Source organism: Haemaphysalis longicornis, unplaced genomic scaffold, assembly GCF_048455015.1.
Source record: "Haemaphysalis longicornis isolate Haplotype H1 unplaced genomic scaffold, Haemaphysalis longicornis Haplotype H1 scaffold_2, whole genome shotgun sequence".
NCBI classification, from domain to species: domain Eukaryota; kingdom Metazoa; phylum Arthropoda; class Arachnida; order Ixodida; family Ixodidae; genus Haemaphysalis; species Haemaphysalis longicornis.
Window position 1 is genome coordinate 261,766,643 of NW_027526295.1, and position 12,968 is coordinate 261,779,610.

General features: G+C 53.0%; 1 protein-coding gene across 1 annotated transcript; it reads left to right on the plus strand.

Moving 5' to 3' along the window:
• The first annotated feature begins 3,513 nt into the window (after window positions 1-3,513).
• On the plus strand, window positions 3,514-12,762 carry LOC144170546 (uncharacterized). Its single transcript, XM_077700404.1, has 3 exons — window positions 3,514-3,736; window positions 6,129-6,375; window positions 12,011-12,762. The coding sequence occupies exons 1-3, from the start codon at window positions 3,685-3,687 to the stop codon at window positions 12,171-12,173; spliced, it is 462 nt and encodes a 153-aa protein (XP_077556530.1). The 5' UTR covers window positions 3,514-3,684; the 3' UTR covers window positions 12,174-12,762.
• The last annotated feature ends 206 nt before the right edge of the window (window positions 12,763-12,968 follow it).

Sequence of the window (12,968 nt, forward strand, 5' to 3'; positions counted from 1 at the left end):
GCAGGAAGGCATCTTGTGTGGATAGGCCTTTTCTGAAGCCGATTAGGCTGTATGGGAGGAGATCATTGTCCTCTAGGTAGTTGTACAGCCGTTTGGTTATGATGCGTTCGTAAAGCTTGCCCGCACATGAGGTAAGCGATATGGGTCTCAGATGGTTGATTGCTAATTCTTTGCCTGGTTTAGGAATAGCTGTGATTTCCGAATGCTTCCACTCCGGTGGGATGGAGCCACGTTTCCAATGTTGTTCATTTATGTATTCGGTAAGTTCTTCTAGCTGCTGATTACCGAGGTTTCTGATGATGTTGTTCGTTATTCCATCTCTGCCTGGAGCGCCTTTTCTTTTTGCTGAGATTATTGCATCGAAGACTTCCTCTTTGGTGATGTCCTGATCAAGGATGTCGTTCTTTGCGCCCTTGTATTGGGTTTGGCTGTGATCCGGGGTGTCTTTGTCTCCAAACTTGCTCTTGAGTGCTTCTAAAAGCTGCTCGTTTGAGCCTTGGAACGTGTGGGCTAATCTTTTTACACTATGTTGGCTTTCTCTTTTGGTGTTGTTTGGATCCAGCATACTTCTTAAGATTGCCCATGTCTTAGAAGTGCTGAGAGTGTTCTTGAGGTTTTCGCAGAAATCATCCCAGTTTTGCTTGGAAAGCTTATGTGCGTATTCTTTCGCCTCTTTCGTGATGTTTTTGATTCTTTTTCGGAGTCGTTTGTTTCGTTTTTGTCTCTTCCATCTTTTGATGAGTTTGGCTCGCTTTTTCCATATGCTCATGAGATGGTTGTCCACGCATGGTGTTTCCTCGTCGCATTGTATTGTATTGGTAACTTTTCTTTGTCTGGAAATTAGATCTTTGCTCCAAATATCGATGTCGGTGATTGGGATTCTATCTTCTGTTAGTGGCAGTTCTGATCTGAACTTTTCCCAGTCTGTTATTCTGGCAGGCTTTCGTTGCAGTTTGTAGTTGTCTGACGTGGTTCTGACGCAGATGATGTTATGGTCGCTGCCCAGATTTTCATTAGTGTTGTGCCATATTATACGGTGGTCACTGCTTTTAGCAAAGGTGAGGTCCGGGCAGCTGTCTCTATTATTAATGCCTCCTGTTCTGGTGGGGCTGCTGGGATCGTTTATGGATTCTAGTCCATATCTGTCCATGTTGTTGAGGAGGTTTTCGCCTTTTTTAGAGTTAAAATTGTAGTTCCATTCTCTGTGGGGTGCATTGAAGTCGCCCAGTGCTATCAGTCTATTTCCTTTCACCTTGAGCATGGTTTCTCCCATGAGCTTTGAGAAATCCTCGCTTGCGTTGGAGGGTGAGCTATAGACGTTGAGAATAAAGACGGAACTTTTCTTCCTGTCGTTGGGAACAATTTCTATTAAGTTGGCCGATGGGGATCGGGTCATTAAGAAATGCTTGATGGTTGTGATGTCTTTTCTTGCGTATATCGCCGCTCGTAGGTCTTTCGTTATATCCATGCGGGTGTAACCTAATATATTCGTCATATATTCCACTTCCTGCAGGCATAGGATTTCGGGCTTCTCTTCTTTGCTTTGTATGTATTGTTCTAGGGAACATTTCTTGTTGCGTATGCTTCTGCAGTTCCATTGCCATATCTCTAATTTTTCTGATTTAGGGGCCTTTTTACGGTGCTTCATTTTTGTCTGAGATGTCTGCCTCAGGGTCTTCTATCTGTGCATCGAGTGCTTGTTGTTTGCTTCCTCTTGGGTTTTGTTGTTGTTCGAGTTTTCTCTTTGCCTCGTTATGCTGTTTCTGTTCTGCTGATTTCGCCATGTTGAGGAGAGCTTGCTGTATTTGGTCCCTCCTATTGTTTAGAGCTTGTTGCATTTGTGCTAGGAAGAGTCCTATGCCACTGGTATCGTTTAGCAGCTGGGGGGGAACTGAAGGTTGCGGTATTGGGGCAGGCATGTCCTTTGGGGTAAAGGCGCATGTGCTTATGGCTGGACTTTTGTGCGGGCTTTCGCTACGTTTTTCTTTTTCAGATAGCTGTCTTCGGGGGTTTTCGATTTCGTTGTTCTGTCTGGCTAGTTGGGCTCGTAGTTCCTCAATTACCTTATCCTGTTTGGATTGTAAAGAGTCTATTTTAGTGTTTGTGTTCTGTAGGGAGGCAGCTACTTTTGGCCAACTCACCTTCTTGTTGCCTTCTTGCTTGCGCTCCTGGGTTGGAGGTGGCTGCACCGCCGTGTTTCCCGCGTGCCTTCCGTCGCGTCTCAACTCCCGTGCGCGGTGCTGCGGCGACCTTCATCGGGAGCTCCTCGTCCGCGTCGTCACAGCTGGTCCCTCCTGGCTGGTCGTTCAGGAAGGCCGCCTCCTCTCCCTCCACATCGGAGGTTTTCGCCTCCTCACTCCGCTGTTCGGCGTCCGCCGTAGGCTTGGGGTTGGTCGGGGCAACAGGAGGCGTTGGGGCAACGGTCGGGGGAGCCTCAGCATCGCGCTCGGCGACCGGTTCCTTGAGTTCGCCGGCCGCGCCGCTCTCGTGGGCCCCGTCGCCGCATTGTGGCAGCGGGGAAAGGGTGTTGTGAGCCTGCGGCACTCCCTCTTTTCCCATTGCACCGCCGACCGCCGTAGTGTTGGACGCTGCGGTGATCCGGCTCGTCTCGACTGCCGGAGGGTGGGTGAGGGCCGCCGGAGAGGGCTCCTCCTCGCTCGGCGGGGTTGAGGCTGCTGTCAGTGGCACAGACATGGCCGCCATCTCTTCGGCATCCATGTATTCTTCTAGAGATTGCGCTGCCTCAGGTTGCCTAGCCCTGGCTGCGTATGACTGCGAGCAGTCTGCCTGCGAATGTCCGAACGAACGGCAGGCGCGGCACCACGGTGTCGTGCACATCCTCCGGATGTGACCGATCTGGCGGCACCGCAGGCACATGGGTGGTCGGCCGGGTACGTCGATCAGTATAGGGCTCCCGTTGATCAGGGCTTGATGCGGCACTGCGTCGAGCGAGTTGGGCTCCCTGGGGATGATGTGCACCACCCTGGTGGTGCTGGTCATGTGCTCTATGCCGGGGCGGCGCCACCCTTCTCTCACGACGCGCAGTACTCGGCCGAAGCGGGCGAACTGTCGTGTGAGCAGCTCGTCCGGGGCTTTGGGCGGCATCCAATGGATCTTGACCTCTTTTTCCTGCTGGTTGGGGTTGATGACCAGGCACCTCCTCCCTTTGGCCTTGATCTCCGTTTGCGATGCCAGCTGCTGCATTTCTTTCTCCGTCCTGAAGGTCACCATCCACACGTGATTAAACTGAAAGGGCCCCATGCTGGTGATGGTCTTCAGGTCCGCCACCGCAGTTATCGCTGCGACGATGTCGTCGATGCCGTACGGTCTGGCCGAAGGGTCCGCGTGCAGGAATACGGCGTTCTCACTCATTTTGCCGGTCGGGAGCGTGGGCAGCAAGGTCCGGTAGGCCGTCGCGGCCGCTGGCGCGGGGCGAGAGTCGTTGGAAAACCGGTCCGGCGCGGCCGCGCCGGTCCTTCTCGGAGAGCTCTCCGGGCGCATGACTTTCGCTTTCGCTCGGGCGTCTGTCAACCATGGGTAAACAATAATCAAGGACCCGCGTTTTGTGAATTATGGTGCTTAGCTGCTACGCATTTTAAGCTTTTGCGGATCTTACAGGAAGCTTAAAAGTGTTAAATTAAATTTTCGTATCGCCGTACTGCGCAGTTTCAGCTCGTAGCCGGCATGAACTTCCTAGCGGAACGTATGCGGGAATGCTGTCATTGTCGACTCTCTTGTAAGCTGCATCTCATTTTTCGCGGCTTCCTTCCGTTCATTTTTCTTTACGAAACGAGAAAATTCAAGGTATGCCACCCCAAAGTTCAGCAACCGCGTGTGCCTGCTCGAGAGTGCCCAGGTCGCAAAACGCGAATTTGCGCCTTGCGACCTTCGAGTGCCGGCTCTTCGAGGGAGGCAAGTCGTTGCTGAACCAGCGGAAGGACGTAAAGGGCTTGTTTATACGAGGGCCAGCGGAAGCTTTTTAAACCTAGCCGTACGCTTTAACATTGTGGTAATTGGGCTTGAAAGAACTTGCGGAGGTCCCATTTTTCACTTTCACCTTCTTGTCCCTCAATATCATGCATTATTAACTTTCGGTTCGCCGGGCAAGTTGTTGCGTATGATGGACTTTCGTTTTAGCGCGAAAGCACTAGGTGCCCCACCCCGTAAACCGGCGTAGGTCGGTGGGTAGCCTGTCGATCAAGGCCACAGCAAAAAGATGCTGCTCCAACAAGACGAAAAAGCATGCTAGGCAACGCCCACCGGCAGTACGTTCCAACCGCGTCGCCTGCTACCGTTCTTATTTCACTCCGCCGCCGTTGCACATGTGTACAGTCGCGTGCGATATGAAGGTAATCGCGCGAGCTTCGTCCAATAAAGACGATAACGCCCTCGCGCGGCATTTTCGGCGCGCTTGGGACCTAGTTTATGCATTCTTCTCTCTCTCGATCGCTGTTCCTTCAAGCAGTCATCATCCCGCGGCTAGTAAACCATGCAGATACAAGTGGAACGTCGTAGCTGCGTGCGCGATCAGGAAAAAAATTACACCATCTTCCCGTAGGGGAACCCTGAGTAGTATGCGACCATGGGGTCGACTGAAGTTCCCATTAGTTTTCAGTTCATCGTTTCCGTTGGCGTTCAGCTTCGCGTGCCTTCGTTGTATCAGTAGCTTCTTGACGTAGTTTGAATGAGTGAAGGACATAAGGTGCGTTCGTAGCACATGCTCCCGTGTCGGTTTGTAGCGCGTGGGAAGGGCGCCACGTACCTCCCGATGCGGTCAGAGAGTCGTGGGATCGAAACCGGGCGCCACCTAACTATTTCTTTTTATAGTGTACTGCGCTGACGTGAGGCCAAACGCTGACGGGGATGAAGAGACGCGCATGCGAGGTAGAGTGCATGCGGACAACGACAACGAGGGAGGGAGGAACACAGCCCCGAGCATAAGATGCTTCGCATCTAAAAGAGGAAAGGGTTCGGGAGTGATAACTGCCTGAAGGAACAGCGACCGAGATAGAGAGAAGAATTGTTGTTGTTGTTGTTGTAAACTTTATTAGAAAGGTAGGCCAAAGGCCAGGTGGGGGGGAAGGGGAGGGCGGAGCACAGGAGAGAAGAATGTGCAAACTAGAAACCAGGCGCAGTAAAACAAGCCGCGCGGGGGCGTTATCGTCATGGCCAGCCGACGCTCGCGCATTACCTTCAAATCGCACGCGACTGTACCCTTAAACCAGCACTGCGACTGCTCTGGAACCACGGTTCATTTCATCAGCAGCGTGCAGCATATGGAAGTTACACAGATCTCAACTAAGCCCCGTCTGTAGCTTCTACCGAGGCAGTTCTCGCACAGCGCACAGTCACGCGGCCTTGAGCGCTCGCTCCCGCAGCCAGTGCGGAATGTAAAAGGCATGTGGTCTGCAGTATGTGCCCAGTGGAACGGGTCGGCCGGATAATACGCCTGCGCAAGCGGCCGTGTTGTAACGTTACCGCATATTTACAGCTGCGCGATCACTTCGCATCAGCCGCATGATCGTCTCAATTTTTTTGTGCTTGTCGTGACAGGCGTATACCTAACCCCTACACTGGATCGCCTCGCACCTCTCCAATGCCAGTCTCAATAGTATCGAGCATGTCACCCGTTGTTGATGCCGCCCACACCATTGCTTATACCGTACAACTGGGGCATTTCAGGTAATACTGGTAAATCAACTGATACCTCCATTCCGCAGATCATCTTCAACACTCAATGTACATAATCATCATCATTCTACGCAATAGTAGATTCTTTTTCTTCAATCATCAACATCATCATCGGCGTTGGTTCTGTGGGCTGCTTGGTCGAGAACGCCGGAATAAACGCTGCCCTGCCTTAGCCCTATATGTATACTTTGCTCTCAATATAATGAAACAAACTGTTTCGGTTGATTCGGGTGACAGAAAATCAGCACCATTTCCCCGTTTACCTAGTCTAGGAATCACTGTCATATTTAAAGAAATCAATGTTAGCCTGTTAGGAGGTGAAGGCTTTGCGTCACGCCTCGCTTGCAACCACACAACTTAACGTCGGTAATGTGCTTGCCAACTAATCGGGCCGTTCTTGCCAAGCCACATTTTCACTCCGCCTTGGCCCGTTCTAGGCGTGGCGGCCAATCGGGAGCGGGATGCGGACTACTACTACGTCCCTTTCCCCGGTGGCCTGGACCTGGAGCACACGGAGCCTCCTCTCTCGGCGACTACCTCCTTGGCACCACCACATCTCGGCCACTTGGCGCGCAGCAAAGCAGTGCCGCCGCCCAAGCCTCCGCGCAGAAACACGCGCACCGTTGAAACGCCCTTCGCGTCCAACTGGAGCTCGACACGGGGACGGCCGGACTACTCATTCAGGTCGGTGAGGCTGTAAACGAAGAGATGATTAGGGTATACAGACGTCAAATTATTTGATTAATGTGCGTACAAATTTGATAAAGCTGATTACAAAGCAGTGACGTCTGAACAGAAAGGGGGGGGGGCAGGAAACCGGGGTAGGCAGTACATGCAGCACGCACCCCCCACCCCCCCCTCCACAATTTCTGCTCGTGAGCACTCTAAAATTTGATCTCCTTCTGTTGGTTGACGCCTGCCTGCCAAATACTCTCAATGCTCATGTAAAATATCAGATGCGGAACGGTTAGCGTCAATTTTTCGGAAGATTGCACGTATCCTGGTGGCGTAGTTCACCGTAATCACAAGGTCACAGGTCTGGGCCACATTCGCAGCCCAGAATGTGATTTGTCGACAGGGAGTCGAACTAACCGGGAAGAGAGGCGCGACAGAAGGAAAGATAGGGGAAAGAGAGTGGGGTGCAGAAGGAACGAAGAGGCACGAAGGTGTGCTACATTTGGCGACGTTGTTCTCGTCGTAACCGCGTCCAGCGCCCGTTTTACGCGAGCTTTGAGTCTTTATCTGTGGTGCTTTTTAAATCCTCCGCACCAAGAACCATTCTCCTAGCCGTTGAGCCTTCTCCCCACCGGTTTTTGCCCTGCTTCTACCTTCTTTCGTCACTCTGCACAATTTCATTGACACTCCTGACAGCACGTTTCCGACTATGTCCTGCTGCCGAAGTATCGACGCTGTAGTATAGTAATAGCAGTAGTAAGTTGTTTGCTGAGGCGGACTTCGCCTTGAATCAAGCAGCCGGCCATTGGCACCGTATCACGGAAAGTCACCACTCATCACTTAGCCCTATGGAGCGCAAAAAACTTCAGCAGGAGAGGAGGCACGTTTTCTCGTATACATGTCCATTGCCTATATAGGAAAAATAATGTCACCGGTTGCAACATGTGGCACACGCAGCTTCCGGAGGTCACGAATAAAAATTGCCGCAGCTTGCACTGGTGGTGCAAGGCTGGAGAAACAGCAGAGCTGGCGGCCCCTCTCCCTTCGTCCGAACGTGGATATCCGAACTTGCCGCTGAAAGTTATCGATGACTGGCAGGCCCGGATCATTTTGTCCGAGGCCTTTTACATCTCTCTCAAAGTGGACAGCGTTACCACGAGCTAGAACCCGCGGCAACCGGCTTCGCGATCTGGAATCTGTAGCGCGAACTCGGCGTCTGTGCTGCCCACTTCAGGCGCGAACGCACGTGACCTGTCGAGTAGCAGAGCACGCGAGAGATTACGCCGCGAACGCTGGACAGAGTGTTCTCGAAAATCGAGCTGGCCGACGCGGGGCGCTCCTCACGAGGCGCACGCGCACGTGCACTCGGTATTTAAACAATAGAGCTGTTTAGTTCCGCCGTATAGCGTTACCAGAAAAAAAATAGCAAGAGGAAAGACTGAGTGCACGTGAGTGTGCGCCTCGCAAAGAGCGCCCGCCGTCGGCCAGCTCGACCTTCGAGAACACTCTGTCCAGCGTTCGTGGCGTGATCTCTCGTGCGGTTCTCCTCTCCAGTTCACGTGCGTTCGCGCCTGAAGTGGGCAGCACAGAGGCCGAGTTCGCGCTGCTAGAGACTCCAGTTCGCGAAACGCGCGGTCCACTGTAGAGAGAGAGAGAGAGAGAGAGAGAGAGAGAGAGAGAGAGAGAGAGAGAGAGAGAGAGATACATTATTTGCCATTCCATAAAGGCTTCTGCGTTGCTGGGGTGGAACAGCTGTTACCTGCAGTCGGCCCCGAGGACTGCCTCAATGTGTTGGAGGTGGGGGGGGGGGGGCTTCCAGTATTCTGTTAAGTCTGACTGAGGATGGGTGCCGGCTGGTGCTTTTCGTGCGCTTGCGGAGAGCGCGTTTGAGCTGTTTTCGTGGGTCCTCGGGGGAGTCGAGCCACTCCGCCCAACTGCGAGGAGAAGGGTAAAGGGAGTCTGCGTACGTGTGTATTGTCTGTATAATCTGCGCGCAGTCCCACATGTAGTGCTGGTTGTTAGGGTACCTGTGACTGAATCGTGGACATAGGGTGGCCAGGTTTATTTTCTATGTAGTGGACAATATGGAGGGTGCGTAGGACACCTCCTAGCCTGGCGGATGCAACTTGTCTTCAATCGTGGCCAAGAGATGGGGGGGACGCAGTGTGTGTCTTGATCTGCGCACAGTTCAACCAGCCTTTGCTGTCTGGCTTTTCTTTTTCCGACGCGGCTGGTGTGGCGGTCGGATTCCTTCGGGCGCGCGAGTTGGTGAGCCGCCACATTTCGTGGTATTCCTTGGTGACCTGGGATTCAGCAAAGTTCGACCGAAAGCTCTGGTTGGGAGGTTAGATCGAGATTGTTGCGCATGTGCGTCCACTTTGGAAGAGATGTGAAAGGCTGCAGGCAAAAATCTGGGCCTGCCAGTCATGGAGAACTTTCAGCGGCAGGTTCGGAAATCCATGTGAGGTGCAGCAGGCGGGTCTCCCACGAAGGGAGAGGGGCAGCCAGATCTGTTTTTTTCTCTCCAGCTTTGCAACACTAGTGCACGCTGCGCCAATTCTTTTTTTCACCTTACTCCCGCGACCACGTGTGCTCCCCCACGCTCGGGACGCCGCCGTTGCGTCGTGATTCAAACCAAATACGGAATTGAGCTGTAGTGGACAGGTCGGAGGAAAAAGGATGCCTGTATGATGACTACTGCGCCATGCGGAAGGCTAGGAAGTTCAGAAACAGTTTGGTCGGAGCTGTGGATACCGGTCGACGGCGTTCGGCCTCCAAGCTTCGCGGTAGGCCTAAGGTCGGGTCTTCGCATACCCTCTGCTGCACATCAACCTTGACGCAAGTAGTAATGGCAATAGGAAACAGGAGGACCCGTGCGTGGTCCAAGTAGCGGGAATAGGTGGTGAGGAACGGGGGTGGGGATCGATACATTTGGAAGGATATACTAGTAATCGATACCGTTCTGGGCACCGTGAATTGCTCTCTGTTCACTGATGGTTCGGCGCAAGGGAGTTATAAACTGGGAAATACCGGAGACTTCACCAGTGAGGCCCGTTCACCCAAAATCGGCCGAGGTATAGGGTAATTGTGATTTTGCACTAAAAGGGTTCTAGCGTTGCGACAATCCCCTCTTCCTCTGTAGCACGCTTACCTGTTTAGTGAACCGAAAGCCGTCTGCGAATTCCAGATGAGTACCCTCCGAGTTGTAGGTGACAATGAGCGGTACACGAGGGAGGGGAGAATGTGCTTTAACGGTCCTCCTATCCCGCAACAGACGCCATCTGTCCATGAGGAAAGGAGAAAGCCGCGCTTGTCGCCCTGTGCTGGGGCCGCCAGCTGTTCGCTTTGTGGAAAAAGCGGGAGAGAGGGGTTTCTCGGCGAATGTACTGTTGAGAATGGTAAAAACAATGGCGCCTTTTGGCAACGGAAGACATTTCTGCGAACTAACATGGGACAGAAATAAATAGTGGGATAATAAAGTCGGAAACAGTGGTCGTTACGGCTCTTAGCTCTGGCGCTCGCTTTCGTTCGAGTGATCTCCTGTACACGTGAAACGAACGAGCAAACGTTCCGACTTCCATCTGCAGTCTCTTAAAAATCCCCGTCAGCAGCAGCCGGAAAAGCACTTTGAGGAGCGACGCCATAAACAAAACCAGCCGCTATTTGGAAACAAGCTGTTTACAATACCAACACCACGACGCCGTGCTTTTTTTTCTTTCTGTTTCTTGCATTCCGAGGCGATGAGGAGGAGGATCAAACTTTTATTGATCACAAGAGGTTGTGTTCAGCCTCCTATGTCCACGAAGCAGCGAGTCAGAGCTGCGTCCAGAGCTCGTTGCACCAGGGCTTGCTGTCGCTTTGCTGCAGAGCTGGTCAGCTGAGCCTCAATCCTAGCGCTCAGGGTTGGAAAATGGGATGGGGTTTGGCTGGTGTAGACATGAGAAAACAAGGTGGTAAATAGTTAGAGGTATGTAACAGTGCGGGTAGTTGTAGGGGAAAGGGTATGGCGAGATCTGGTGTACGTAGGATGGTGTGATTCAGTTTGCAGGCGGTGGTAAACAACAAGCAAAACTGTTCGGCCGATTCGCTTGCCGAGACCTACTTAGTCTCCGAAGTTCTGGAGCGGTCCGTTCCCTGCCGATTTGGTCGAGTGGCCCGTTCGTGACGCCGGCATCGAGCAGTACAAGAGAAAGGTTTATGGGAGGGAAAAGGCACAGGGTAGGGGAAATGGCGGCTCTAGTACAATGAACTACGTATACAAGCTTTCCAAAGTCCCTGGTTCTATTTGTGTCCAGTCGACTGCTGAGCCTGGAGGTCAGACTTCGTAAAGCAGGCATCGCCGCGCCGCGGAGCGTGTACTCGAGCAGTCGCAGTGCGTTCGGTGAGCTGTGCCAGCTGCTGCCAACGAGGGTCTGAGGCAGGCGCTGAAACGTATACCATGGTGTGCTCCCGCGGTCCCGCAGCCTTTCGCGAGGGGCTCGTGAGTCGCGTGGAGGAGACGGGATGGTCGTCCATCCAAGCTCTTCCGCGTTGACTGAGCTATTGCGGGCATGGTGAGCTTGGACATGCTCTTACGGGCCAGGACCTAGGCTTGAAGTGATCGTATGAAGTAGTGGCGTGAGACGCCTTCACTACGTCGAACTTGTCCCCAACCTCGGGAGGAGGTCTACGTGATGACGACAGCAGGTACGTCGGGCGCGTCCGAGTATATATATAGCGCGCCGGAGATAGGGAACGGGGCCTTTTGCTGCACGATCAAAACGGCGGGGTTCCGGGCCACAATGGCGGTAGGTGGAACGGGGCCGTGGTGGTTCCTGGTGTCGGTCTAGATTTGGTTTCTTTAATGGGTGCAGGCGTCCCTGGTCTAGTGCGGACCCTTGAAAGGGGAACTCACTCCTGGAACGTTTCCTTTGCCCTTGCTAGGGCCCCCTGACGGGGCCCCCGGCCATCATGCCGCGTTGCTGGGGGGTGAAAGAACCTTGCGACATGTCCAGCCACAGGTGGTTACAAGTTGAGCGTCCACCGTAGTTTTGGAAGTCACCGTGCGCATTCGTGTGCCTTGGTAGCGCCGGGCACCTACCGGTTTAGAAAAGGTACAAGCGACTCCCCGGCCTGGCGCTCGGCACATGACTACAACGCTTGGGAAGTTTCCCCGGATTGTACAGGAAACCGGCCATAAAGAATGGCGCGGTTGCAATTATGATGATGAATAAATCTTTGTCAAGCTGCATGGTGCAGATGTTAGGGCACCCGCCCGGTGGGGGGGGGCTTCCCTATTCCGGGATACCCTGAGCTCGGCTGGCGGTCCAGGTCCTCTTCACCAGTTCACGCTGGATCCCAAGGTCCGGGCTCGTCAGTCGGTTCGCCCACTGCTTGTAGGAGTGGGAGGTTATTGGGGCAAGGCCTGGGGTCTTCTGGCACTCGGCAAAAAAAAAAAAAAAAAAAAGTTCCTGCAATTTTGCAGCCGCCCCATTCCATAGGGGAAATTTCCTGTTGCGCTGCAGGCTTTGCAGCGACAAAGCCTGCAGCGCAAGCCGCAGGCTTTGTCGCGCGTAAGATCACGCGAGTTCTCTGGGGTCACCTGTGTGCCTATGTGGCGCTCGTGTGCCCATGTAGAGCACAGCTAGTCCTTGTTACGTCGCAGGAGGGCACCAGGAGGCGGCTTGGTCGCAGCGACGGGGCAACCGAGCGGAGGGGCTAACAGGTCTCGGCGGTTGCTGATGCCCACCGCGGCGAGGCCGCCTACACCGTGCGTTGGAGCGGCGACATCGGTGTCGATGGGGCGCTGTTCCGAACTGCGGGTGTGACCGTGGCAACGCCTGCTACGCCACGCTGACGGGGCCGTCGATGGGAGTTAATTGTTTTGACGGGGGACAAAAGCGAGGACGACGATAGGGCGCCTGCATCCTCGCCTTTGCTCCTTGAAACCCTGTTCCAATATATTTCAATATAAGTCAGCGCAGCGGTTAGCCATGGGCGGAATACTCGTATGGTTCTCCTTGATCTGCGCACTGCACTGCGACGTTAACTTTCTTGCTTCGTAGATGAATTGACCAATGTATGTATACATCCAGCTTTCTCGACCCCACATTATTTATTCACCAACACATAGTTGCCCTGCGTAGACTTAGCCCGTCGAAGACCATGGAGAAGCAACTCTTCTGGAAAGGCTGTCATCGTTTATTACTGTAACGAGCAAGATGAAATTCGGCATCTTGTAATCTATGCAGTTTAGACCAACCCCATATTATACGCTGGAAGTTTCTCTTAAACACGTAGTGCTTCGAGTTCACCTCAGTGGGGTTGACATGCTATTAGACGTGTGCGCGTGTTCAGATCATTCACTTTTCTAAAGGGAATGTATTTGACAATGTCTGGAATAAAACAAGTTATGCGTATGGGCACTGCTTTCTTGCCTGTGACGTTGCACTCGTTGCAGAGGGTGTTGTTACAAGGGAGTGTATTTTGTAAACCACAGCCTACACTTTTTCATAATTTTCAAACAAAAAAGTCACACGTGGTCTAAATCGAGTGCAGTGGGTAGGAGGACAAGGGAACATTTTTTTGTATAAGGACGTCTTGACTAAAAATGCTTTGTCGGA

Excerpts from the sequence above, each read along its gene's own strand:
- LOC144170546 (XM_077700404.1), top strand. The coding sequence starts at position 3,685 with ATGAACTTCCTAGCGGAACGTATGCGGGAATGCTGTCATTGTCGACTC. Across the intron at positions 3,737-6,128 it reads CTGTCATTGTCGACTCTCTT|GCGTGGCGGCCAATCGGGAG; the intron begins GTAAGCTGCATC and ends GGCCCGTTCTAG. Across the intron at positions 6,376-12,010 it reads CGGCCGGACTACTCATTCAG|GAGGGCACCAGGAGGCGGCT; the intron begins GTCGGTGAGGCT and ends GTTACGTCGCAG.